The sequence below is a fragment of the Tympanuchus pallidicinctus genome, unplaced genomic scaffold, assembly GCF_026119805.1.
Source record: "Tympanuchus pallidicinctus isolate F22 unplaced genomic scaffold, pur_lepc_1.0 scaffold3, whole genome shotgun sequence".
NCBI lineage: Eukaryota > Metazoa > Chordata > Aves > Galliformes > Phasianidae > Tympanuchus > Tympanuchus pallidicinctus.
The window spans coordinates 79,651,944-79,679,121 of record NW_026294747.1 but is presented as its reverse complement, the minus strand read 5'-3'; the positions used below and the strand labels follow the sequence as shown (position 1 = coordinate 79,679,121).

Genomic DNA, 27,178 nt, shown 5'->3' with positions numbered 1-27,178 from the left:
AACGTTTTACTTAGGTGAAGACTTGCACAGTGTAGTTCTGGGTGGATTATCACTAAAGCATATGAAAGGCTTGGACCTCTCAAATGAACTGCAGCCTTTTCTCTGTGTTTTTACAAATATGGCAACATTAGGCAACGTGTGGAAAAAGTTATCAAGGTTCATGGTGGGGGAGGAGGAAAAAAAAAATAAAATAAAATAAAAAATCACATCCTGGAGATCCATTTGAATTTTTATTAAAAAAATAAATCTTTTTTCATTTCAGTAGACCCATTTAGTCCCAAACTTGGCACGCATTCCCTGAAGTCTGCTGTGCACTGTAATTTCCAGTTGTTCTGGTTCAATTTAGTATTCTAACCTCTACTTCTTTCTCTTCTTTGTTCTCCTCTAGTCCAAACTGGGATATCTGACATTGATTTTATGCACCGCACACACACTGGTCTGTGGTGGAAAGTGGTTCCTAAATCCATCAGCATACAGATGGTATCTTCCAGAAGCCTATATGCTCTCTCTCATTATTCCATGCGCTGTACTGGTTGTCAAATTTGTGCTCATACTTCCTTGTCTAGACAAGCAATTAACACGAATTCGACAGGGCTGGGAGAGGAATCCCCAGTACTCAGAACAGTCAAGCTACATTATCAACAAGTCTGCTGTGTAATTAGACTAACCTGTATTGTTAAAAAGAAACAAAAAATTGAAGGCAAAATGAAGTCCCTATCCTCCTTTACCTGGAGAGAGAAAAAGTGAGAAGCCTGGGCAGGCTCAGAATGAAATAAAGCAATTTCAGTGACAAACTTTAAATCAAACGAGCCTCCTGAGATCCTGCACACCAGACATGCTTTCACACAGGCCTTTTCCTTTTTCTCCCCCTATTCACCCTCCATTCCTGACAGGAGTATGAGAGAAGTGTTCATTGTATCAGTCACTCAAAATCTCTAGTGATGGCCAACCTCTCATATTAGATGGTGTCTGCTCCTCTTCACTGTCCTGCCCAGTGGGGCTCAGATCTGGACAGGCATTAGCTGAGGCAAAGCTCTCATCTTTCCAACACTAGTTTGTCCTCCATTAACATCTGGTCAAAGAGGTCTATATTCATGCCTTAGAAATAGTTAAATAAGATTTCCTTGGTTTGTGTACAGGCACTCTAATGTTCAAAGTGTATCTGCTGAGGATTGCTGAACCCTTGCTATACTGCAGAAACTCGGATGGCAAGGGGATGGAGGAGACCAAACTGTCAAAAAGACATGAGATGTACTTGCAGAGAAGCTTAGGCTGGTGAGCACATGCACACAGTTGTTGGTGAATTTTTGTGTAATCAGTGAGCTGTAAGCAAAGGAGCTGATGGAAAAACATCATTTTATTAGGAGTTTATACTGCATGTCATAATTATATATAAAAAAAAAAATAGATTGTTGATTTTTCTGAAATGCTTTGGATGCAATGTTATAAATATTCTATGAAAATGCATATATCCTAATCTCAATAAAGAAAATTCTTTATAGTTGTGCATTCTGTTATTGTTCCTAGAACATCTTTTGCTATAATGCAGCTGCTGGTATGCTTAGTTGCACGTTAGCATTGTAAGGCCTTGGGGGGAAAAAAATAAAATGGGATCCTGTCTTCAGATAGCTGCTAGGGCTTACTTTCTCCCATTTTTGCTCCTTGGATGCTTACATATATAGGTATTTGCTTAGTTACTGAACAGGAGTGCAGAACAGTCATGGGCTCAAAGGGCCTAAATACAGGGATACCTATAACACCACCTTAAACTCCCTCAGAAAGAGAAGACAGAGGCAGAAACAGAGAGAGAAATTTAAAAAAAAAACAAAAAACAAAAAACAAAAAACAAAAAACAAAAAACAAAAAACAAAAAACAAAAAAAAGACAGTGATTGTGTGCGAGTAGATGAGAAAGCAAGACAAAAAATAAAATACATAGTAGCAGCCTGAATACCTAGACTTACACTGGGAGCTATATTCTACTTCCAGTGACATACTCCAGACTCATATTAAGAACAGTAACTGCTTCAAGATCCATAGTTTACTTTTATGATTACCTGTTACAGGACTTAGGGTTTCTGCCTATGCAGATACTGATCTTAAAAAAACAAAAAACAAAAAACAAAAAAAAAAACACCGCCCTTTTCTCTCCCACAGCTGAGCTTGTGGTTTGGAATTTAATTTGCAACAGTCATGGCAAGTAACACAACGAAAAGTCATGCTTCATGAAACACGAGCATTGCCAATGCTCTGTCATCTTCTCTATCAAAGAATATCATTCTTTGTATTTCTGAGTGCCCTGCATTAGGAGGCTGAGTCAGGTCTGCTTTACTCCCACTGAAAACCAGTGCAAGGTGGCCTGACAGTACAATCTGTACACTCATTCACTACCAAATTCCAGCTTCCAGGCACAGGGCTGCAGCTCATGCAAGAAAGACAGAATTCTTCAAGGAGCAGGTTGTCTTATATGGCTAACAGATAGGACCAAGCTTACTGAAAATGTCAAGCAAAAAGGTACAATTTGCTGTTTTCTCCAAGAATAAAATGCCAATACCTGTTGTGTACAAACCAAGCAGACAGTGCTATTTGTTTGCATAGGTGCATGAAACAGCTCTCAGGATCTCATCCAAAGCTCTCTCATTTGAAGGTAGCAGAGGGCTCTTTGTTGATTTCAATAAATAGTAATAAATCAGATCTACACCAGCACTTGTTATTCTAGCCCAGTATTTTGAAAACAATAACCAATATTATGAAAAATGTTTATACTCTGTATACATTTTTTAGGCTGAATTCTTTATGCATATATATATTTTTAACATACCAACAAAGCCTGGTTAGAAGGGACATTAGAAGGGTTATGAAATACACTTTGGAAAATATATTTTCTATAAGCATTCCATACACAAAAAAGAGCCTTTGCACGTAAATACGTAACACACTTGTAAGAACTTCTTGCTTTTTAAGCAAGAAGTCATATGGATATGCTCCTGATAGCTACATTTGGATTTCATTGCACAAGAAAGTTTTATTTTTATGCAGAATGCACAGGTATTGCATGACTTTTAGACCTCTATATAACATATAATTCTTCTAATCTAACTTCCTGATTTCAATATCCATTTCAAACTCCCAAATGCACTTATTAAAATACCATCTTTTCACTAATTAATCAGATTTACTTAGCCCTGAAGTAATGTGATGTCAGATACGCAGTAGCCCCAAGGGACATAGCTGACAACACAGATATTGAACCACCAGGATCCAACCACTTCCCATTAGTTCCATTGCACCACACCATGAATCCTGTGGTCTGCAATCTATTTTTGCTCCACAGCACGATCTTCCTTCAGCCTGTGCTACCTTATCTAAATTACCTCTTACTCAAGATTCAAGATTTGATTGTTCAGAAAGCCACTTTATTCCTGCATGTCAGGTTTGGGGAGCTTGGCTCATTACCTTCTATCACACACAGAATTTTAGAAGATCATCTTGTCTCAAAGGCTAGTGAGCCTTTTTGGTCCACTCCAAATCAGGAGCTGGTGAAAAGTATGAATGCCAACAGGAACCATGTAACCTATGCTGTGCTGCTTTCCCATACTACAATTATCCATTTATTAAGTCTTCAGTGTTTATTATTTAGTAATAGATTACATATGGCTTCTCTTCCACACACTGTGGAAGCTTTTCTTTCATACACAAACTTCTCTTTTCTTCTGCATTATACATTCTTCTGCCATAGATCTCCATTTATATCTCTACTTCTTGATGTTAACCTGAATGGTTGGCTCTCTGGATGAAGCTGACATTTCTCAAGATTGTTTAGATGTCATTGTGATAGGAAAAGAAAAACAAGACATCTCTTATTGCTGCCATTCTGGAATATAGGAATTCAGAACTGAAGTATTAGCTCTCACTAATAAGATGACCCCCTTGACATTGATTTCTTATAAGGAACATCAGTGCCACAAAAACATACACTGAAGAAGCTTGAGAGAACTCGCACAGAGCCCAGAGAATTGGCTGATTTCTCCAAATGCAGCAAAATAGAATTAGCAATTTTTTACTCATGAGTTTTCAGACACATGCTTTAGTCTTATATCTGCTTTGGTTTCCATATCCACACTGGCTCATAATTCTTGATTCATTCAAGCACAGTCTCTTCACTACTTCTCTTCACACACGCTCACATTTTTTCTAGGAAAAGTTTAAGACAAGCTATTCGATACTCCCAAATCAAAACAGAATGTCCCAAAACAAGTATGTTTAGGACATACTATCCACAACGAAGTGCTGACACAGAGGAAGAGAAGTATTTTCAAGAAAGCATTAATTTTTGATTGCCTGGTACCAGGTAGTTTAATCAGATATGGAGTCCAACTCAGTTTCAGGATCTCACCATCACCTCATCACCTTCTTCCCCCAGTACAGGAAGATACAAATCAGCCTATTTACTCTTCCTGTACACCAATCTTCCCAAAAGTAGCTGCCACACCATAGCACTCACTGTTGAACAGTAGCAGTAAACCCAGATGCCCATCAAACACAGATTTCTAATGCTTCTAATGCTTAGTAGTGAATAAAGTTTGTCAAACAGTTTCCCCAGAGGAATAGCACCAGGACAGATGCCAAAATACAACTACTAGACAGCCCACAGGGCTATTCTGTTTCAATGTGAGATGCCATCATTTTGGCTTTCCTTCAGTTGTTTAATTATAAAATTAAACAAATACAGCATCTCATTAAAAAAAAAAAAAAAAAAAAAAAAAAGTAAACCATTAACTTGGCATTAAAATCTGAACTGAAGGAAACCTGACATTACTCTTGGAACATGTGAGAGCTGGACAGGATGAGCAGAACCCGAGAAAGCAGCTCGCGGGATAGGGGAGGACATGGCAGTGTCTCCCTCCCTGATTGGCTATCAGTGATCCAGAGCTGCAGAAGCACAAGGACACAACAAACCTTGCATTCCTATCCCTGGCTGAGGCAATTGGAGAGCGTGGCTGCAGAACTGAAGGAATTACAATAAACATATAGGATTGGATGTACAGGATTACAATTTATTTGTTTTGCTGATAGCTTTTATTTCCCAATCCGTAAACAGACTGAAAAACAAACCCCATCCATACTTGGATAAGTCTAAATAAAGGTCAAACCTTTAGTCCCACTACAGAAGCTTTGGTGTTGTTTTACTATCAAGTCTGCTTAGAGTTGTTGGGTACCTTAAGTTGTTGTGATCTCAGTTGTGCCCAGGCCTGAGAGATACTTCTTGTCCAGTCACAAAATCCTGAGAAAGATCAAGGTGCTTGTGCAGCTATACACTGTCTTTGAAGACAGTGCTGAATACCTGAGCGCCACTGGAAGCCCCACTGAATACCCTCTATCATCTTCTCTTTGAACACAAATACTCTTGTTTCTCAGCAAACTCAAGACTTCCCTGCCTTTTACAGAGAAGCTGATCCTCAGATTCGTACTTAACTGTCTTCCCAGACACCTCACAAGTTTCTGTAATTCTGTTGCTGACATACACATTCACATGGGAAGTCAAAGGCAAGGAAAGGAATTGGACAAAGGTTCCCTGAAGCTGAGGATAGTTCTCTAATTACAAGGAGCTTTACATAATAGAGAGCCAGAAGGCAACCTTGTGATCAGCCATTCCTTTTTTCCTGCAGAACACAGGATATAGACACTGTCTGAATTAATTCCTTTCTGGATTATCAGGAGTTGTCATATTTTTCAGTTCAAAGACGCCTACAAAATTTCCATTAGTAATGCAGATTCCTGCAAAGTTTAAGCTTCCAGACAGCACACATTTTTATCCAGTTACCATTTGTGAATGTTGGCAGGTAATCCATTAAAACCAGCTGAAAACTCCTGAATTAAAGATATTCCTAAAACAACCACTGAACTTGATATAAACATTATAAAATTCACCAAAACCTTTGGCAAATCATTTTGACAGCTGATTACCCTCACTTCAACATAGATTATACATGAACATCCATAGCCTGAATTTTAGTAGTATTCAGGCATCACAATTTGTAACTTTCCTGAAGTGTCCAGAACACTGCATGTGTAAAACATGTTTTACCTGAGACAAAATTCAGGTATAAGAAAAAAAATAAAAGTGAAGGAATGTAAATCATATTTGGTCAACATCATGTGGGGAAGTATAACTGCGTACTTAATTGCCTTCATAAGGACGAAGTTTCAACATGTTCTTAACTACTGAATTTTGATTTAAAAAAAAAAAAAAAAAACTAACAATGAACAAATTACAAATATTAGCAGCCACTAGGGATAACCTAAGCTTGAACATAATTTCACAAAAGCCAATAAATGGCAATTAGACAATTGTTAATAAACTCCATGAAAACAGCTGCAGATTACTCACAGAGCTGTTTCTTGTAGCCTCTACTGATAAATTCAGATGCAGAACTAATATCAGATAAGTTGGTTTCTCAGGAATTAGTTGCAGCTTTATGTTTATTTAGGAACAAAAAACAAACAAACAATCACTGCTGAGGAGAAGTTATATTACCCCTGATATCCTTACAAGCAAGAGGGCAGAAGATATTTGATGAACTGTGCACTCTAGCCATCGTGCCAGTGAATTCAGATCTGCGGAAGGCCATTGTGAAGGAACGATAGCATGCCGTTACCCTGAACACAAGAGAACCACTGAATGAGAACTGTTCACAGAGGGGGATGTTAGAAACAAGCATGAACCATGTCCAAACAATTCACAGGGAACCAGAGATGGGAGTACAGGGGTACAGTCTAATGTGATCTTGTTAAGAGGTACCAAGAAGGTAAGTTACTCAATGTCTGCAGTGTTGTGGAATGTTTCACACTGAAAACAACACTAAAGACTAAGGAGCAGATTCCTCTACACCTAAAAGGAAGTAAGAATGTGGGAAAAATCCTTTAAGTTTACAGTCCATGGGAAATGAATTCATTCAACAAAAAAAAGTGTTAAGGGTGGATGCAATACAACATTCCCAGGTCATTATTCAATGAAATTTCATAATCCAGTAGCCAGTGAAGTGGGAAGTAGCTTGTCTCTTTTATCTCTACTAAAAAAAACCCACAAGCTATACAAACATATGCAACTCTGGCATTGTTTAACAGAGCAGCAGGTGTGAGAAACATACAAGGAGCATCACATAAGCTTCAGACAACAGCACAAGCACACTTATGCAGCTTTGACTTGGCTTAAAGCTACAACTCAGTTTAAAGCATTCTACCCAGAGGCTGAGAGTAAAGAAGCTAGTTTGATTCTTCCCAGGTTTGGTGTCTGACATTTGATGCTGCTGCACTTATTTCCAAAAAACACATAGGGAAATATGTGGCTCCACTACAGTAAGTCAGCTATCCCCACGCCTCAAGACTGTCAAGAATAAAAGAAGGGTGCTTATCATAGGTAACTTTCTTCTAAGGGAACAGAGGGCCATATATGCTGACCAGATTCTACACACAGGGGAGTATGCTGCCTCCCTGGGGTCCAGGTCAGGGGCATCATTACCAGCAAGCTCTTAAATCTACCACAGCCCTCTGGTTATTACCCACTTCTGGTAGTTCAGATCAGCAACTATAAGGTCATGGTGAGAAATCCAAGGGCTATCAAAAGGGACTACAGAGCATTGGGGCAGCTAGTTGAAGGAGTAGAGCCCAGGAGGTTTTTCTCCCCTCAATCACTTCAGCAGGAGGGAAAAATGCTGAGAGAAGCGGGAAGCCACCTGATTAACACCTGGCTAATAGGCTAATGCCATCAGAGGAAATCATCCTGGCCCTCCCTCCCACACTCCCCCATCGTGGGATAGTTTATTCAGGCTCTATCTCTAAAAGATAAAGAATCCTAGACTGGGAGCTGGCATGGCTCATCAAGAAGGCTTTAAACTAGGTTTAAAGAGGGAAAGTGATAAAACCAGACTCACTGGAGCAGCAGTATGCCAGGATTAGGGGTGAGACCAATAGCCATCTACACGAATGCATGCTGCACGAGCAACAAATAGGAAGAACTACAAGCCATTGTGCAGCAGAACTATGAATTAGTCACCAATACCAAAACATGGAGGGATCATTCACATGACTAGAGTATTGAAATAGAGAGCTATAAGCTCTTTAGAAGGGATGGGCAAGGAAGGAGGGGCTGTGGGCTGACTCTCTGTATTAGGGAGTGTTTCAGTGCTGTAGAGCTTGATGCTGCAAATGAGTCAGAAGGGAGGTCAGCCAAACTGCTACTCTGGATTTCTTTCTAACAGTTTAGAACAACGGTTGAGAATTGTGAGCTAGTCCTGAAGGGCAAAGGGATCCAGAAAGGCTGGACATTCCTTCAAAAGGAAATAATAAAAGCACAGGAACAGACTGTGCTCCTATGCTGTAAGATGAGCCAGCAGGGAAGAAGACTGGCTGAGCTGGACAAGAAGCTTTTGCTAACACTGCGGGGGAAAAAAAAAGAAAAAAAAAAAAGCAGTTTACCTGTTCCTACCCCATCTCTACAAATTAGTGAAATTGGACAGTATGCAATCAGAAATACAGGCCAACAATGAGCATTATTTCATCTATCACAGTCTCTTAAATAAGTAATTGCTGTAAACTACTATCCCTGCAATCAAACCAACCTGCTTGTCTTTCCTAAGCTTGTACTGCACAGTCTGATTAGCAGCATTACTTGGGTGAACCTTTGCCTCCCTGAGACAAAGAAGGAGAGATGTGACCAGTATCAGAGGAACAGGACTGGGAGTATTAACTAGCAGAGATGCTGAAATACTCCTAAGTAAATTAAGTGCAGTCACAAATGATTTACACACATTGTAACATTCACTGCAGTCTTCTCTACTAGCACTCAATCTCAGCAATGATCTTATCTAATCTCAAAATGGCTCTTATCTATATACTGCCTCAGAGGGGAAGAGTTTATAAATGGGACCACCAGTTGATTGCAGATGCACTTGGTGTAATGCAAGATGATGTTTCCATGGCTCTTAGCTGTATCCAAGCTTGATTATGGATGCAATCTATGGTAACAACAATTATAAAAGAAGGTGAAGGGGACACCTCAATGAGTGGAATTCAAGAGGTAAAATTTAGTATAAGGCAACTAAATTTGAAGAGGCATTCCAAACCTAGTGGCATTTAGTTTTAATTCTGACATCATCAACAATAAGGCCACAGCTTGTATCTTAACAATATGCATGGTTCATTATATTCCTTATACCCAATTATTGCACTAGAAAATACTATGATTTTATTTTTTGCTTTCCAAAGAACATAAAGACTAATAAGCTTTAAAAGTTCAGGTTAGCAGAAGCATTAGGACCGTTAGAGAGAAAAAGTACCAGTATCAAATATCATTATCCCAGCATGAGAAAGACACAACAAAAAAGTCTTGGAGTTAAAACCCTATGAACTCAGATTTAAAAACCTTCTGGTTGTGCCTTGAAAATAAGAAACAGAGAGGATAATTACCCTTATGTTATCAGATAAGTATTCTTTAGCATGAGTGGATTCACTGTCTCTTGCAAATGTTAGATAAAAAGCAAACGCTGGTGTGGATGCTTTAGTCAAGCCTAAATCACTAAGTTTAGCATGGGGGCACCAGCACTGTATGAAATACAATTCCCCATTGTAATGCTACAATGTAATGGAAAACACAGTCATTATAGCGGGATGGCAAAGTCAGATGAGCCCAAATGCAGCAGCCACAGTCATTGAAACAAAGGAGGAGGAAGAGAAGAACAGAACGCAACAGAACGCAACAGAACACCACCACACAAAAACCTGCTTACCCTCAGAAGGCCTCCTGTAGGCAGAAATCTCCAGCAAGGTACCCTTACCTCCACTGCAAAAACTTAAATGAGGTCTGGGAAGGGGTGGATCCTGGCTGCAACCCTTCCCTAACCTGAGCTCCCCTGGGTTGGCCCTGCCTTCCCACCAGGTGCTCAATCGCTGGTTCAAGCTGTGACTTAGCATTTCCACAAACATTTCACTGCATCATCTAATGCTTGTTTCTTTTTAAAATGTCATAATGAGCAAATGGGCAGCACTACTTGCATACCATTTGTTTATTCTTCTGAGAGTTCCTGAAAACAGATAAATGAAAAAATGATCACACTCTTTCATCACTTGTTTCCTTTTCTACACAGTTATGAGAAGGAAAAAAAAAAAAAAAAAAAAAAAAGGAAGAGTTTCTTAAGTAGGTCACTCTGGCACAAGCACAGAGTATGAGTAAATAATAGAGTCAGGGATTTTCCCTTTAGCTATCTGGAAAGAAGTTCCAGTGATCAGTCCAAACACTGTTTCTGTCAGAAATGTGTCAGGAAAAACAGTAAAAATATTTTCCAGCAGAAAACACAGTGACAACTTCTGAAGTAGAGATGTTTAGTTTTTAATAAATACATCGTAAGAAAAAAAAAACAAATTGAATTTAATCTCCTATCTGTGGCAGAAGAAGCAAACTACAGGGATCGCAATGCAAGTGCTGAGCATCACACTAACATAGTGTAAATGTACCTTAAATCCAAACATTGGATGCAATAAATGCTTACATAAGATTACTTCTACTGAATATTCATGCTGCAATTAGTCGAGCTTTGGAAGTTCTACCCAAAGAATTTACAAATTAAATAAGTAGAAATAGCCAGGGGGCTTAAAACATCTTGATATTTCTGTTTACAAGGAAGTAAAGAGGTAAGACATATTCGAAGCAAGACAAAATCAGAGGCATCAGACCACTGTTGACATCCTGAGCTCTCCTTTCTGCATCAGAAGAAGATCAGTTTCCTCTGAGTACGGAGTACTCATACTTACTGTATATCTATATCGAAGACAATTTTTAAAACCACATATTTCACCCAGGACAAAGATGCCCCTTAACATGCCCCTATGTTTTATTCCAGAGAGACAGAAGGCAGAATTTACAGAGAATTGCTCTCTGAATGGTTTTATTGATAGAATCCTTGAGAGATTAAATAAAGCACTTAACTCATACTTCTTCCCTCTCTCCCTGCTCACTTCTTAAGGAGCGCAAACCTCCAGAGGAAGCAGACTTATGTACTTCTCAGCTAGAAACACCTTGGGCATTTCTACAAGCGTGAAGTCAGTTATTCTGACATACTCTCCCAAGCAGGTTCCCAACAGAGCTTCACAAGACTGTTACTGCTTCAAACTTTGAATCCTCACAAGTTCCCGAGCAACACAGGACTCTGCAGAGATAATTCACATTGCCCTCTTCAAGGGAACAACTGGGGCCCCATAAACTCAAGGTAGTGATGGTCACAAGCTGTCCTGTAACCATCCTACATGTCAGAACTACTATGGCATTGGCTCTGCCCTGAATATTTTTTGTTTTTATTAGACCATAGCTTTTAGGGTTTTTTTTCCCCACTATTCAATTTTTCCATTTTCTTCCACTGCAGCTCATGGTGAAGACATTCATTTTGATTGAATCAAGCTTATATGTGAAGGGCTGACAATGCTTTGCCTTGTTAGATTTAGAGGTGTTTATATTAAGCTAAATCCTCAAAAAGCCATACTGGGTACTAGCTATTATAAAAGTTGGTGAGAAAAAAGGAGAGAAAGAAATGAGCACAGACACAAACCTTGTGGATAGAAGTAGACAGAGAAGAGGGGACATCCTTACAGAGTTCGACAAATAGCCTAATCTAGAGGAGTGTGGAGATGATTGTGGTTAGCAACAGCTCTGCTGACATCAACAGAGCTTTAGCCAGCCATGGCAGCCCATCTATAAAGACTGCCCAGACTGGATTGCTACATCTGAGAGTAGCTGTAAACTTCAAAGAGTCTTTTTTTTTAGTGTCCGCTGCCATCAACTGATTGCTCTTTTACTTAGAGAAAATAGAAAGGAATCAGAAAGCTTTGCTGCAAACTTGGCAAGCAGTGCTCTTGGATGGGTCAAGGCCAATTCATTCCTGGCTGTCACACATCGATGCACAACACAAATACAAAAGAGCATCTGTAAAGGTTCCTGGATCAGGTAGATTGTATAAAGATATGGATTGTTATTAATGACGATAGACAGCTGTCAAAAAAAAGCAAATAAGATACAAAGTCTTGAAGGTTTTTCATGAAAGAAGCCCAAACTTTGGGAAGACAAGCCACTCTCTTTGCTGTCTCTTAAGTCCCAAGCATACTTTCAAACAAGATCAGAAGATTATTTTTAAGATGAGGCACGATTATTTTATTTCCCTGGAAATTCAAATCATTTTACTTCTGTGCATCTAGCACGTAAAAGGAAAAGAAACAATCATCTCTAATGTGTATATTAACAAAGTATAAAAGGACTCAGCTACAGAAGAACTGGACAAGAAAGAAGTATCAATATGACAAGGAAGAAAAGTGTGAAAGACACCTGACAAATTCAAGAATATTCTGTATGGTATCAGCTGTCCTGATACTCATAGTACCAAGTCCTCAAGCTCAATGTATCAAATACTGATGTGTTTTTATATAATATTTATAATGTTATTTATCACATGTTCTTACTTCCAGAGGACAAAAGTTCCCTGTGATATAGTTTATCTAAAAGATACAAAACAATTTTTTTTTTAAGTGGTGGACTCTCCCATTTTCTGTGGACATCAAAACGTTTTTCATAAAGGTAAAATCTCAAAAGCTACAACTAATTTTAGAAATCATGCTGCTTAACCCAACTAGTTATTTAAAATTGTCATACTCAAATATTTGGGTATTGGCCAGATCAGCTTTTTAAAAAATATACATAAAACTGTGTAAGTTTTTTTTTGTTTTGTTTTTGTGTGTGTGTGTGTGTTCGTTTTTTTTCCTCCAGAAATAAACATATCAGCCTACATATAAACTCCTAAACCACTGTTAGGTAATATACATAGAGAGATTGGCACTAAGAATGGCTCAGAAAAACTACCGAGGAATACTGTGGATCAGCATTGAGACCCAAGTAGAAAGCTACCAGCCCAGGAGGGTTCCGTTTCTTTGGCTGAGCTTACATTTGTGTATGGTGAAAAACTGCTATAGGTTAAAAAGCTACCAAGCATGGGCTGATGCACCCGTGTTAGTAATACGGCAGTACCAGTCTGACACCTGGTGGGCATCCTCTGGGACAGCAATAGTCCGATTCCTTAAATGAACCAATTCCTTAAATTGAAGAGTCGTTTGGTTTTTTTTTAATATATACCTTTTTTACAATATATGCATACATATATATATATGGAATTAAATGAGAGAAAAAAAATAGAATAGAAAAATGAGGGAAAAAAATAAAGAAACCACAGCAGGAGGAAAAACATTTGTGCTTCACAAGTGTACTCAAAGGTAAGACAAAGTTTTGTGACAGGAAGAGAAAACACATCAGTTGGCCACTTGGGGATATGTTTTGCAGTACTTGAGGAATTTTCGACATACACCCTGGGCAGTAACAGCAACAGTAACCAAAACATGCAAAACAAACAAGAAGAGACATCAAAGATCAGAAATGCAACTTTTTTTTCCCCAGGGTGCGGCACATTTTCATGCCAGGCATGCTGAAACTGGTGATTTCCCCAAGTCTGTTGCATCATTCATGGTAGTGGGGCACTGCATTCATGCTTTGGCCTTAAATTAAGTAAACAGATAAATAAATAATAAGCTCTGCTTTCCCAGAGTTTGTTATTTGCATGCCACTTCTCCTGTGTGAGTCACACATGCATTAGTGCTGCAGCAAACCAGCCCAAGGCATTCCCCCAGTAATTCAGCCAGTCTCATCGATTATGGAAATCACAGATCAGCAGATGAGGCTGAATTCTAGTAATGCTACAGTGATGTCAACTCTGTTCAAGCAGTAGACATGGAGAGAATAAACATTATCTGCACAGATTGTCAAGAAAGCTCCTAAGAGTTTGGAATGGGAGCACAAATAAACTATTGGTTCACGACCATGAATTCAGACATCTGAAACACCATTTTCATGTTCCACAAGCTGGTTTTGTGTCCAAAAGCACTTCTCCACAGTTGACCAACCAGCTGTGAGCTTTTTTTAACACCTAACAACATTTCAGAACTCAAGATTCCTAAATCCTCGTATGTGAACACTTGGAAAAACTGAGCTCAGTGTGCAACATGGCAAGGAGAACAGCATCATACTGAGTTTTTGCACAACTAATGCACAGCTAAGCCTTGATGCGAAGGTTTATATCCATGAAGCGGCAGAAATGAGTTCAGGTTACCTGAGAGCAAGCCAGTACTTTCACAAGTCCTAGCTGCTGGAAATTTTACAAAACTAAATAATGCTTCAGCTCACATACTAAAACCAAGCCACAGTGCAGCCAAAACAGAATATCGAATGAAAAGAAAATATATTAAAAAAGGCTGGATTCGTTTTTAGCCCACAGGTTGTGCATTTCAGGCTTTCCTCCTGAATGATTTGTCCAGTTTTCATTAGAGATCTGTAGTGTTTTGTGTTTTTTTTTTTTTAAGAAATTCCTCAGAAAGGAGGGAGTGGTGCCAGGAATACCCTCTTGTAGGTGGATATTCAGGATGCTGCTTCACAAGTTCATCTGGCCTTGGAGTTTATATTTCAGTCATTACTTCTGAGTTTTATCCCATACAAAGGTAAGATAAGAGAATATATATTCTGATACACGTCAGAACATAGATGCTGATACTTGTGATTGTAACAATAATAAGAGGGAATCACGTCTTATTGCTGTGCTTTGTTGTGCTGCAGTAGTTCATATACAGTTCAATTGTTAAGTAATATGCAAAGTAAGCGGAACTTTAAATGTCTTTTCAAGCCACAGACATGTTTATTCAGATATTTTAATATCTTAATTACAACTTTAGCTAAAGACCATCTTGGGAACCATCCAACTGCAAGCTGCAAGGCAACAGAAATATGTTGTTACTGCAGAACTACATTTTAGCTTTAATTCTGCAAAGATCTCATCTTGGGAATGTACTAACCTATATTTACAATGAAATTAATGTGTTAAGTTGTGCTATTGTACAGTACTGAATAAAAGCTGATTGTTAACCTCAAATAACACAGCATCAAAACCTCATTAACTGTACTATCCACAGTTAGGATTATCTTGCTTTAGGATCTCAGTGATACTCTTGCTGATGCCCAGTGAGCGATGAAAAAGTCCCACAGTACAGTGGAACTAGAGAAGGGAAGGAATAAGGAAGTTCATCACTGAGCCATCTGTTAAAGGGGTTGGAGCTGGAAGGGTAAACTGAGACTTGAAGTCACGTCGAGTTGGTGAAAATTCAGGTAGCTCGAAATGGGCAATCAAACTTCATAAAAACTTTTAACCTCTGTAACAATCTTTACTCATAAAGTGTCAGAAATACCTTCCCCACCCCAAGCCCTGCAAGCACATTCTTTGATAATTCTAGCAAAATAATTGGCTATTGTAGGTATCAGTGCAACAGAAAATCCTTGTACAGAATAACTGGCTGTAGAACTGAGTATAAACAGTGTGCAGGAAATAGAAAAAGAAAGGCTGGTGTCATTAAAAACAAAAAAAAACAAAAAAACCAACCAACTGCTGAACAATGGATGTGTGTTCATTCTGGGTGCTGAGCAAGGCATTATAGTAAGGCCTTCTGGTCTGTACTATATTTATATTTACCTCTCCACTGCCTGAATTTACACCTCTTGCCAAGTTATAGCCACTAAAAAAGTAACGAAGTGGGGTTCCTTGTCCCTCATTAAGTAATATAAACTTATTCTCAACTTTTCAGTTCTTCTGATTTACAAAATAAACATTTCAGAAAATTGGAACTTTACCCTTTAATTCCCTTTCTCCTCCCTAGCTTCTTCTACTGTAGTTCTGGAAAGGCCAAACTCCATATCCAGTCTGCAGGAAAGCCTGAAGCCTCAGCATACAGCCCCACTTGGGAACAACACAGCAACACTGTGAGTCTTAAGGCTCCCGGTTCCAGGTGGAGGAACTCCAGTGCAACAGTGAGTTGACCTCAGCCTGGAACGCAGGAGCTCACGTCCCTGGTTGGGCAGCAGAGAGAGGCCAGCAAGTCTGTGACTAGAGGCAGACTTATGCTGACCTTCATTTACCTTAAGGAAGCATGGCAGATGCAGTGAATGTGGCTAGTGATCAGGTTGTAAGATACTAATGCTATTACCATAACTCTCTTGAATTCTCTCTTAAAATCCTATCATGAAGAATCCAGAAAAACCTATGGAACACAATCTGTACACAAAAATTTCATTTTCTGGACAAAATTATTTTACTTAGACCTTTTCTTAGTCAAATATTCTGAGTTATCTCAAAAGCAATTGAATTAGCATCCTGTGTTTCTTTTCTTCAGTCTTCCCCCTAGAGGGCTTACATATTCTCTGAGATCTACAAAACCAGTAGCATATATTCCACACATATTTCTTAGTGGTGCATTACTAATGCTATCTTTTTGTACATTCATCAGTTACCAAGAGGTTGGGAGCCCTTCAGGCAGATAGGTAAAATTAACCTCCTCACGCTGCCTTCTTTTTGCCTTGGATGAAAACTGAACAAAGCCCAAATGCACCAGTTCAAATAAAGCACCTACCAACAAACCACATAAAGTGCACTGCTTTGTGATATTCATCTCCCTAGCTCCTTTGGATATGTGTGGTTAAATTTAGACAATCTCACAAACATTAACCAGGGAACTCACTGCCAATAGTCTTAGAAGCACTGCAAATGGAGAATGACTGGATGCTTGTGCCAAGTTCAAGCAGAAAAACAGAAACCCACCTTATGAGACATGTTTATCTATACAGTTACTACAGTTTTAGCATCTTCACCCAGCAACAAGTCTACATATTTACATTCTTACCAATGCAATTAAAATGTTCTTCCTATTCCCTTTATGCCATTGGTCACTCTTGTATGCAAGGGCTGTTCTGTTGTATTATGTTGGGCCATGACATCAGAGGTGGATGTTGGTGGTACAGCAGTAGAAGTTGAACCTTCCCAACAATATCCCGTTCCATTTTGTTGCCATGTGACAGATGGCAACAGAGGGGCAGGCTGACATGACAAAGTGGTGTCTGACATGAAGTGTGTATAACACAAAAGTGTGTCATTACATTCCTCCATGTGGAAAAAATTACCTTCCTTGGCTCTTGCTGAATGTTTATGGAGACCAAAGAGTGGGTATGAGCACAGTGAGGCAGTGGGTGGTTGTGTTTCAGCAGTGGCTACAGTGACACGAAAAACAATCCACATTCTGGATGACTGCACATGCTGTCACACCTGTCTTGATCAGCTCATCCACACAAACTGGCTAATAGTGGTGACTTTGCTGAAAAACAGCGTTTTGTAGCTATGAATTTGCTCCATCAAGTAGTGTTATTGTGCTCTTTGTAGCAGTTGTAGTCTCCATGGAAATAAAGAGGAGGCATGGCATTCAGAATGACCTGAGTATCATATACATCTGACATTTTGCTTATCGGTGTACGTCTCTTCAAATCTTATCACTTACATGCTTTATCATTTCCTTGCAATTTTTCCAGCCTTTAATTCTTTTCATCACTGTACCCAGGTCTTATTTAATTAGGAAGGTCTCTTGCCTAGACATCAGTGTATGCTGGAACAAGTTTAGCACCATGCCTCTTATAACCTGTACTACAAACAGTTTGACTCTGGTAAAGCCACTTGGCTGCTGCAGTTTGATACCGACATATGCTACTACACAGCCTATCTGTGAAGCCCAAAACCTCATCACTCCTTCGCTTCTCAGCCACCTTCAAAAGATGGGCTTCAAACATGTTCCCTCTACCATCAGGTTGGGTATTAGGATAAGATTTCTTCTCAGAAAGAGCGGTGATGCAGGGGCACAGCTGCTCGGAGAGGTGCTGCAGTCACCATCCTGGGAGGTGTTCAAGAAACGTGTAGATGTGGCACCGAGGGACACGGTCGGTGGGCAGGGTGGGGACGGGCTGACGGCTGGACCAGGTGATCTCCGAGTTTTTCCAACCTGCGATGTAATGATCCCGTGTTTCCATTAAGTATTGAATCACTGAGTCCATGACCTTTGCGGTAACTCCACCGGCACCACCCGACGCGCTTCGACCGCCTGCCGCGCCTCACCTCGGCGCTGACGAGAAAAGCGCCGCTCCCGGCTGCAGCGCGCCGCCCACTCGCTCTGAGGAGAAAAAACCGCCGCGGGGCCGAGGCCGGGGCCGTACCACCCCTGTGGGGGGGGGCGGGAATCGCCCTCCGTTCCCTCAGCGACTTGCGGCCGCGCCTCGCGTTGCTCGGAGGCCCCACCGACCGGGAGCCGTCGGTTGCATCGCAGCATTGAAGAACCTCCTGACGTCTCTCTGCGGAGCCGGCGACCCGCCCCACGTTCCTGTTCTCCCAACTCCCCCCCCCCCAAGCGCGGCCGAGTGTTTGCGGCCAGGCGAGTCCGGGCGGGAGGGGCAGGTGCGAGCCGAAGATGGCGTTCCCCGGGCAGCCGGCGCCCGGCGGCGGTTACTATCAGGGCGGGGTGAGCGGGGCTGAGTCCGGGCGGCGGGCGGGATGAGGGGCGCGGAGCCGCGGGGCTCTCGGTGAGGGGCCGCGGGGCCGGTGCGGTGCGTAAGGCACGATCCCGGCCCCGCGGAGAAGGAAGGGGCCGCATCGGCGCGTGTCGGGGTGCAGAGGGGCTGAAATAGGACCAAAGAGTACGTCAGAGCGGGGCTGAGTGATAGCAGTGCTTTCAGGGTATGTACGAGGGCTGCTCCGAAACTAACGCCTCCTGTTTTATCGTGCTGGCCCGCGGCGTCAGAGGCGGATGTTGGTGGTTTGGCATAGATGCGGAACCTTCCCACCAATGTTCCGTTACGTTTTGTTGCCGTGTGACAGACGGCAGCGGGGGGGCAAGGCTGACAGAATGCCATCGGACATGAAGTGTGGACTGTAGCAAAGGCGTGGAACTGAATTCCTCCATGCGGGAAAAATGGCACCCACTGATATTCGCTGACTGGACGTTTGTGGAGATGAAACAGTGGGTGTGAGCGCAGTGGGGCAGTGGGTTGTGCATGTCAGTGGTGACAGCAACATCTGTTGGCACACACAGGCTGTGCGGCAGCACGCAGGCTCTTGTTCATCACTGGTAAAAATACACAGTTAATGGCAGTGACTGTGTTGAAAAATAGTATTTTGTAGCTGAGAATTTGCTCTGTTGAAGAGTGTTATTGTGCTTTCTTTCTGTTGTAGTTTCCATGGAAACAAAGAGGAGGCATTACTTCCAGAGCAACCTCCATATATAAAAGCACAAGTTGATTCTTCAGTACAGATGTTATTATTTCGTGTACCTATCTGAATCATTACTTTAAAATTAATACGTTTTCTTCTTGATTTCTAAAGTATGGAGCTGCTCCAGGAGGCCCAGCGTTCCCTGGACAGGCTCAGGATCCTCTGTACGGTTATTTTGCTACAGTAGCTGGACAGGTAAACTTACAAAGTGTTATTTACTTCTTATTTTGGGAGACAATCATTTCTACATTGTATTTTAGAAATGCCTAATTTTTGCAGCAGGGAGAGCTCCATGGTTTCAAGTTGTCAATAAATAGTTGACTGTTCTTACTTATCATATATGCTGAAATGCATCAGCACAGTCGAAGAGCTGGTTAGCATTATTCAGTCTGCATAGTTAGTGTATAGCTATGTATCTGTACTGTTTGAGATACAGCTGTGCATATGAACAGCCTGTGTATAGTTCCTGTATATGTGATTGCATTTACTTGAAATGCCACAGCTGAATTGTGGCTCAGCCATTGGTTGGGAAATGCTGTTTTTGGAAAAGAAAGCCAGAAACAATGGGGACATCAGCTGTGAAGGTGCTGTTAGTAAAAGCAGGAAATGCCAGTTAAAAAAGGTATTGCTGTAGCTTAATAGAGTCATAACTGCAATGGCAGTCTCTACTTGAGCCAACATCTAGGTTTGTTGTAAGACTACCCTTTCATGACCAAAGGGCGTTCACAACTGTCTTCCCTTTGTAATTGTACATATATTTGTGGTTGTTCTGGAGATAAGGTTGGGAACAAATCAGATTTATTGAGCCAGAAGTTCTGTCTATAACAAAGCTTTTTACTGCACACTTATGGAGTATGTGGAAATGTAGAACTCTGCTCCTGGATCTCATACCCACAAGTACATGTAATTACAACATGGGGTTTAAATTCAGACGACTTGCTCATGTTTAAGTTTTCAGATTAAGACTGTAATTTGGGTTATGGCTTTTTGTTCACATTGTTATTCTTTGCAATTAATAATGCTTCTTTCAGTCTATATGCTATTTCTCTAACACTACATGTGCAAATACATAGACCCTATATTTTTGTAGTAAAGGTGAACATTGGGTTAACTCAACTGTTATGTGTAAAGGCTCTCCAGTAAGACAGAGCATGGGCTGAATGATAATTTCCCAGTTTGAGTGCTTCTCTGCGTTCATGTGCCACCAGATTGTGTGTCAGGAATCAGCATTAGAGCCTGTAACTGATGCTGGGAAAAATGAGTCGGGTCCTGGTGAAAAGAAGAAGAGAGAGGTATCAGCATGCAGAATGCAGCGCTATGGCAAGAGCTGGACTTAAGTACAGCATAGAACACTCCCAGACAGCTTAGGTGGGGCCTGGTTACTGAAAACTAGAAAGCCAGTGGGTAAAATCAAGTTATTACCTCAAGTATTTATGTTAGTACTCTAAATACCCTTTATTTGTAGAAACCATTCCTTATGGAAATAAATAGAGTAGCTTTTAAATTATTTCGACCTTAGAATCAGAAGTGTCTGTTCCAGGGACCAGTAGTTGTCCAGAAGCAAAAATTCTGTTAGGGAATCAGTGAAATCAAACATAAATTATCAGTTGTTTTCACAGCCTGCTACAAAAGTCTGCACAAAGCCACATATCACAGTTCTCCAGTAGTCCTTGCTATAGAACTTCTGTAGTGGTTTGCCACTGTGTTGTTTTTATGCCTAATATAGAATGTTGCCTGAGCTTTCTTGCAAACTACTTCAAGTAATTTACAACAGAACTCTTGTCTTGATTTGATGAATTGCCTTTGTTTATGGAAAGAAGCCAAGTCCTTATTATTGCCTCCATAGGAACTAATAATTTTTAATGTTTCCAAAGCCTCTGTGCCTTCTACAGTCTAGCTCTTTAAACTCTCCTTTGAAAGATAAAGGCCAGGCCCTTTCATGGTAATGTAAACACAATCAAAAGATCATGCTTTTTTGTCTTACTTTCTACTCTGAAGTTATCCAGATCTGGCTTTTGTTTCAGAATACACAAGGGCTTTAAGGATACTTGCTTATTTTGAGGCAGTCTTGAGAAGAGGATGTATACGATCTGGGTTCCAGGTTTTCTACTGTAGCAGTGAAATCATAAATCTCTGAAATGAAAGAAATACCCATTGAACTTCGAGTAAAAGAGAAATACCCATTGAAACCTGCCAATCCTGTTCATTTTTTGGGAACGCTGAATGTGAAAGGTAGTGCATGTTGTAAAAGTATCAGCTAAAGAAACTTCATTAATAGGGGTCATTGATAGCATTTTGACTTACAGCAGAAATAGAGACAGGTAATCAATCAGTTGTTTCACAGAAGGATTAATAAATCAATGCCTATGGAAAAGCGAGTGGGTACTGGGAGTAACCAACATGGGAGAGCAATTTAAAGCAATAGCTGATACATCTTCTGTTATCGAAAGGATGGACAAATAGATGCTGATGAGCTACAGAGATGTCTCACCCAGTCAGGGATTGCAGGAGCCTATAAACGTAAGTTAACAATTTAAACGGACAAAGCAACAATGCTAACGTGCACTAATTCTTATCCCATCTACTAGAGAATGCTTGCAGTTGTGCTTTCTTCAGTTTCTTTTATTTGCATGGTGAAGAGGCTTTCTTTCCATATGGACTACTTTAAAATGTAAATTCTCTATTTAGTTCTGTGCACTTAGGGCTTCTCTTCAGCTGCCTTCGTTTTCTCCACTGCTGAGCTGTGCAGTTTTGGTTTGCAATGGAAGTTGAGCTTTGATACTGACCCAAACATTCTGTGCTGGGGCATAGCATTCCATTTACAAAATTGAGTGCAGGGAGTAAAGCACCTTGTTAAAATCATCTCTGTGCTAAAATATGAAGGACCACTTCGATTGAAACCCAAAACCTTTATGGATTGAGCTAAGAGCAAATTAATTTTATATAGAATTTAAAGTGTCTCCAGATTGTCTGTTGTCAGTGTTTCTAACGAGTAATGATTAAAAGCTCGTACTTGGATTGAAACATGGTATTGCTTTGTACACTGGAAGAGCTCATTTATATTGTATACACTACTTTATCTTATAACAAGGAACTTAAAGATGAATAAAAGGAATAACAAGGAACTTAGATGAATAAAAACTGAAATTGTCAAAATAATAATTATTTTGCTTCTTATAATTTAAACAGCTTTCAACTTGGAGACTTGCAGACTCATGATCTCAATGCTGGATGTATCCTTTGTTATGGAGCATAAACATTTAGCATTATGTAAGCAAAGATAAGAGAGAACCTGAGATATGGGAAATGCTTTGCAGTTTGCATTCAGCCTTCACTTGATATTTCGATTTGTTGTGACTGGGGACTGCAACACTCTGTTCTTATGCATGTACGTTTTTACAATTCTAATAAATCATTTTCAGAATGATTTATATAAATCAGAATTCTAATAAATTAGTTTGTCGGCAGTTTTGTAACAAGTGACATCCCTAAGACTAGGGGGCTGTTTATCCATTGAATGTATGAAGAGTCAGGTCTGACAGCCCAGAACAGAGCCTTGTGCAAATAGCTCATTGTACTTTTGAGACTGGACAGCATGGTAGTGTCCTGATGAATTAAGCATCTGTCCTACACAGGCTGGATATCATCTAAGGGCCTCCTAAATCCTGTTCCTTGAATGAAGTTGTTACTCTAGTAACACTAGAGTATATGGCACTCAGCAGTACAGCCTATGGAAGATGTAGATACACTGTGCAGGGTTGAAGTATTGGGAGTTTTGTAGTTTAAACTTAGTCTGTGATGTTCAAATGTTTTGTTGTTTAATAAGAAAGCAGGAATGAAACTGAGATGTCCAGTAACTTGGACAAACTGTGATACCAGCGATCTGATCATATTCTAATATTATTCCACCTTACTTTTTTGATTTGGCATCTAATTTTACTTCATGTATGCATTAGTAGGAGTTTCACTGCAGCAGGTAGAGGAGAGTTTGTTAAGTGAGTCACATTCATAAGGTGTAAGTGAGAAGTGTGGATGGTGAGTCCTCTGGCGTTTGGTTTTGGTTGGTGATGTTACCTCTGTCGGTGCTGAGATGTGCCTCAGTTAGTTTGCCAGCACAGAGGAAGTAATCACAAAATACCATTACGAGTGACCTTTAAAGAAAGAGTTTTCGTCTACAGATGATAAGAAAGCTGATTTCCATTTGATAGAGAGCTGTCTTTTTTTAATTTATGAAGTTAAGGAACGTTTTTCTTAGCTTTAAAATCAGAGGGATATGTCCGGCACACTGGGATTTAATGAGTTTAAGGAACTGTGGGCTGTGGTCAATGGCTGGAAGCAACACTTTGTAAGTTTTGACAGCGATAGCAGTGGGACGGTGGATCGCCCAGAACTGGAGAAAGCCTTGACAACTATGGGTAAGCTGTGCAATTTCCTCACTGCTGGTGAGTTCCAGCATTCCCCCATAACTATTGTCTTACTATAGTAACTGATCCATAGTATTTCCAATAAAAATGTTCAGCCGTGTTAACGTACCTGTCTTTCTGTTGCCAAATAGGATTTAGATTGAGCCCGCAGGCAGTGTCTGCCATCACCAGGCGATACAGCACTCATGGAAAGATTACTTTTGACGATTACATCGCCTGCTGTGTGAAACTCAGAGCTCTCACTGGTATGTCAGATTATAGCCTTGTTACCATCATCTCTGTAATGTGTTTTTATTTAATATAATCTAATTACTCAGGTTTCTCGTGTTCAACTTTTATGTAACATAATAAGTTTCTTGCAGTGGATTTTACAGGCAGAACCATAACAATTACAGATGATGATTACTGAAGTCTTTGTTGAAAAAATGGACTAATATAGGGTTTGTTCCAGAGACTGGTAATGTTGTGTTATCAAAACTGGGAAACTGTATTTATTAATGGAGCAGAAGGTGCTGTGGATGGCAAACATAGGGATCAGTTAAGTCTTGAGTTGCTTTGTTCTTGAGTTCTCATTCTTGTGACTTCGGGATACTTTTTTTCTTCCCTTTGCTTTACTCTGCTTTAATTTCTCATTTTTCAGTCTTGAACCTTGTGTTTTGCTTTATAGAATCAGAATCATAGAATCACAGGGTTGGAAAGAACCTACAAGGTCATCTAGTGCAACCGTCCTCCTGTTACCCTTGCTACCACAAAAAATTGTAGTATGAGGATTAATACAAACGGTTGACTGTAAGAGTCAAGCTCTTGCAATAGACATGTAGCTAAAATACAGTCAAAGTACAAAAAAATTGAGTAGTTCTTACTTATCTTTTGTTTTAATATTGTTGCAGAATGTTTTAGAAGAAGGGACGCATCTCAGCAGGGTTTTGTGAATTTCCAATACGATGATGTAAGTTAACTTAAAAGAATCAGTTAAACTTATGGGATAAAACTGAGGGAAAACTTAAAACTGGAATCAAACATGAATAATCTCAGTTAGTGCCTCTTGCCTATGATAACAGTTATTACCTGAGAGGAGTTTTGGGGCTTCGTTTCATTGCGCTCTGTTGGATTCAGATAGGCAAAAGGGTTCGGACCAAGTATTCCATTACAAAGTTCGCACACATTTATAGAGATGTTTCCAAATTCATTAGGAGTTTCCTGTGGATTCCTTTACCAGTACAGTTCAAAAAGCTGTAACACTTGGTAACATCACTTCGACTTTGTTTCTTTGTTTTAAGGCTTGGTAGGCGTTTTTCCTGGGAAAGTCTGGGGGAGGTGGTGGCATGGACACAACAAATGGTACTCTGTTAGCCTTGCAAGTCTTGGCTTCCTGGCTGTTTGTCTCTATGCAAGATAATCAGAACAGTACATTCAAGTAGTTCTTTGTTGTTATTGTTGTAACTTTTATTGACTATTAGATAGTTTTCATATGTAATTACAAAGCTTTATTGCTTATGAACTATTGCTTATGAACTGAGTTTGTTTACAGTAGGAGGGGAAAAAAAAAGCGTTTTCTAATATGTGATTTTTTTTTTTCCAGTTCATTCAGTGCGTTATGAGCATCTAAATCAAAAGGGAAAGTGTGGATCACAATTATCATTCCAGTTCGTGCTTTGCTTTGCCAAATTATTCCATGACTGTGTGCCTCAATATTGGAAATTACGTACCTTTCTGAAGGTATTGCTTGGCATACTTTTTCAGTTTTGATAATGAATATAAACTAATCATGCACTGTTATGTGTAACTTTCAACCTGTGACTATTAAAGATTTTTTATTTTCATGAACTTCTAAGACACAATGTGTAACAAAGATTACGGACATATTATGTTTTTCTGTGTTTATTTTTTTCCTATGATTCACTAAAAATTGTTTCCTGGTGAAAGTTACCACCCTCTGTCTTCAGCAGTATCATGTAGATGGCATAAAATAATATTCTTTTGTCTTTGGCAATGCAAGATATGTAAAAACCGAAAGAGGTAGCTATGGAAGGATCATCTCTTGACTGTTAGATCATCAGTAAAATTTAAGGTGCTTGTTTTGGCAGCTGGGCATTTTTAAGATGAGATCAATGACACCATCCACTGAGTGTAAGACTGCCTCTTACAGCTCCTCTTAAACAGGAATAAAACACAGCAGAGAACTCTTCTGACAGTGTGCCTTTGTATAGGGGGTATTTGTTTCAGTAAGATTCTTGCTCTCTTTGTGTCACTGCATAAAACATTTTAAAATAAGTAAGTGTGTTGTGTCAGTTTATACATTACCTTTATCTATGAACTTTAAGTTGCCAGACTGCAGCGACGTGTCAGTTGGTGTTTTTCTGTCCTTCTCTTTAAACCCTAGCCAATACCTTCCTGTCTTTATATGTTAAGTAGCATATAGCATAGCTGCTGGGGCAGAGCAGGCAGGGAGCTAGAAGCTGCTGAGTGCTTGGCTGCTGGCTTGTGTCAGCCCAGCACAGGCCTGGTATGTTCATGAAAAAAACATTAGGCAATAATGAATAAAGCATTCTTGTAGATAAGTGTAACTTACTGATTAGTCTGAGACCCCAGAAGTTGTGTTATAGGTATGAAGTTATGCCATAAATCTTGAGAATTAATGATGAAATAATACCTGAGAATAAAATTACATCTGCAAATAAAAGCTTGAAGAACGCACTTAGCTGATCTGTACCATGCAAAAATGGTCCAGCTTACCCACTTACTGTGGAAACAAGGAATTTCTTTACTTTGAAAAGTACCAAGGTGGGTTATGTTTTTGTGGTTTATTTGTTGTTTTTGAGAGAAAGGTGGGAGGTGGTGTCATTTATATATTATACAGGAGAGGTGTAGGTTAGATCTTAAAAGGAAGTTTTTCACTCAGAGTGGTGAAGCACTGGAACAGGTTGCCCAAGGAGGTTGTGGATGCCCCATCCCTGCAGGCATTCAAGGCCAGGCTGGATGTGGCTCTGGGCAGCCTGGTCTGGCAGTTGGTGACCCTGCACATAGCAGGGGGGTTGAAACTGGATGGTGATTGTGGTCCTTTTCAAACCAGGCCATTGATGATTCTGTGATGATACCATTTTTGTCTGGCTTCTTTTTTCCATGCTCTCTAGTGCAAGGAAAGAAGACCAAAACCAAGACCCCAAGTCGTTTTCCTCGCTTGAACCAATCACCTACTGGGCTGCAAAGTACTGCAAGAATATGGGAACCAACAGGGTTATCTTCATGGATCTTGTAAATACAAAACATACAAAACTGTGAAGCAAAGAGTTCAAGAACCAGGAACAAATTCTAGTTTACCAAAGAAAGCATTGCCTTCCATACGCACTTAAAAAAAATCCTGTGTTCACAGGGACTGGCAGACTACATCACTTTTTGCTTTTAAACATAAACAAAGATAATCATTAAGGTTACTAAGGAGTGAATACAGTGCTGTCATCTTTAAAAAGGGGAAAAAAAAAAAAACAACCTTTGAAAATTGTTTTTCCATTATGGTAGATTAATCTATAACTCAGAATTG

The 27,178-nt window shown here is 39.9% G+C and overlaps 2 protein-coding genes across 9 annotated transcripts in view; both read left to right on the top strand.

The window, feature by feature from the left end:
- The window catches only part of STEAP4 (STEAP4 metalloreductase), a 28,804-nt gene extending 27,303 nt beyond the window's left edge, over nt 1–1,501 (top strand). For all 8 annotated transcript variants that reach the window (XM_052692523.1, XM_052692522.1, XM_052692528.1 and 5 more), the window contains one exon: nt 389–1,501. In XM_052692523.1, coding sequence (XP_052548483.1) covers nt 389–658 — 270 coding nt within the window. In that variant the 3' untranslated portion in view covers nt 659–1,501. The remainder of the gene's footprint in view (nt 1–388) is intronic.
- A 16,833-nt stretch (nt 1,502–18,334) lies between these two features.
- On the top strand, nt 18,335–25,911 carry SRI (sorcin). Its single transcript, XM_052693622.1, has 8 exons — nt 18,335–18,464; nt 19,325–19,408; nt 21,664–21,733; nt 22,403–22,446; nt 23,481–23,628; nt 23,769–23,882; nt 24,528–24,586; nt 25,220–25,911. The coding sequence occupies exons 1-8, from the start codon at nt 18,414–18,416 to the stop codon at nt 25,244–25,246; spliced, it is 597 nt and encodes a 198-aa protein (XP_052549582.1). The 5' UTR covers nt 18,335–18,413; the 3' UTR covers nt 25,247–25,911.
- The last annotated feature ends 1,267 nt before the right edge of the window (nt 25,912–27,178 follow it).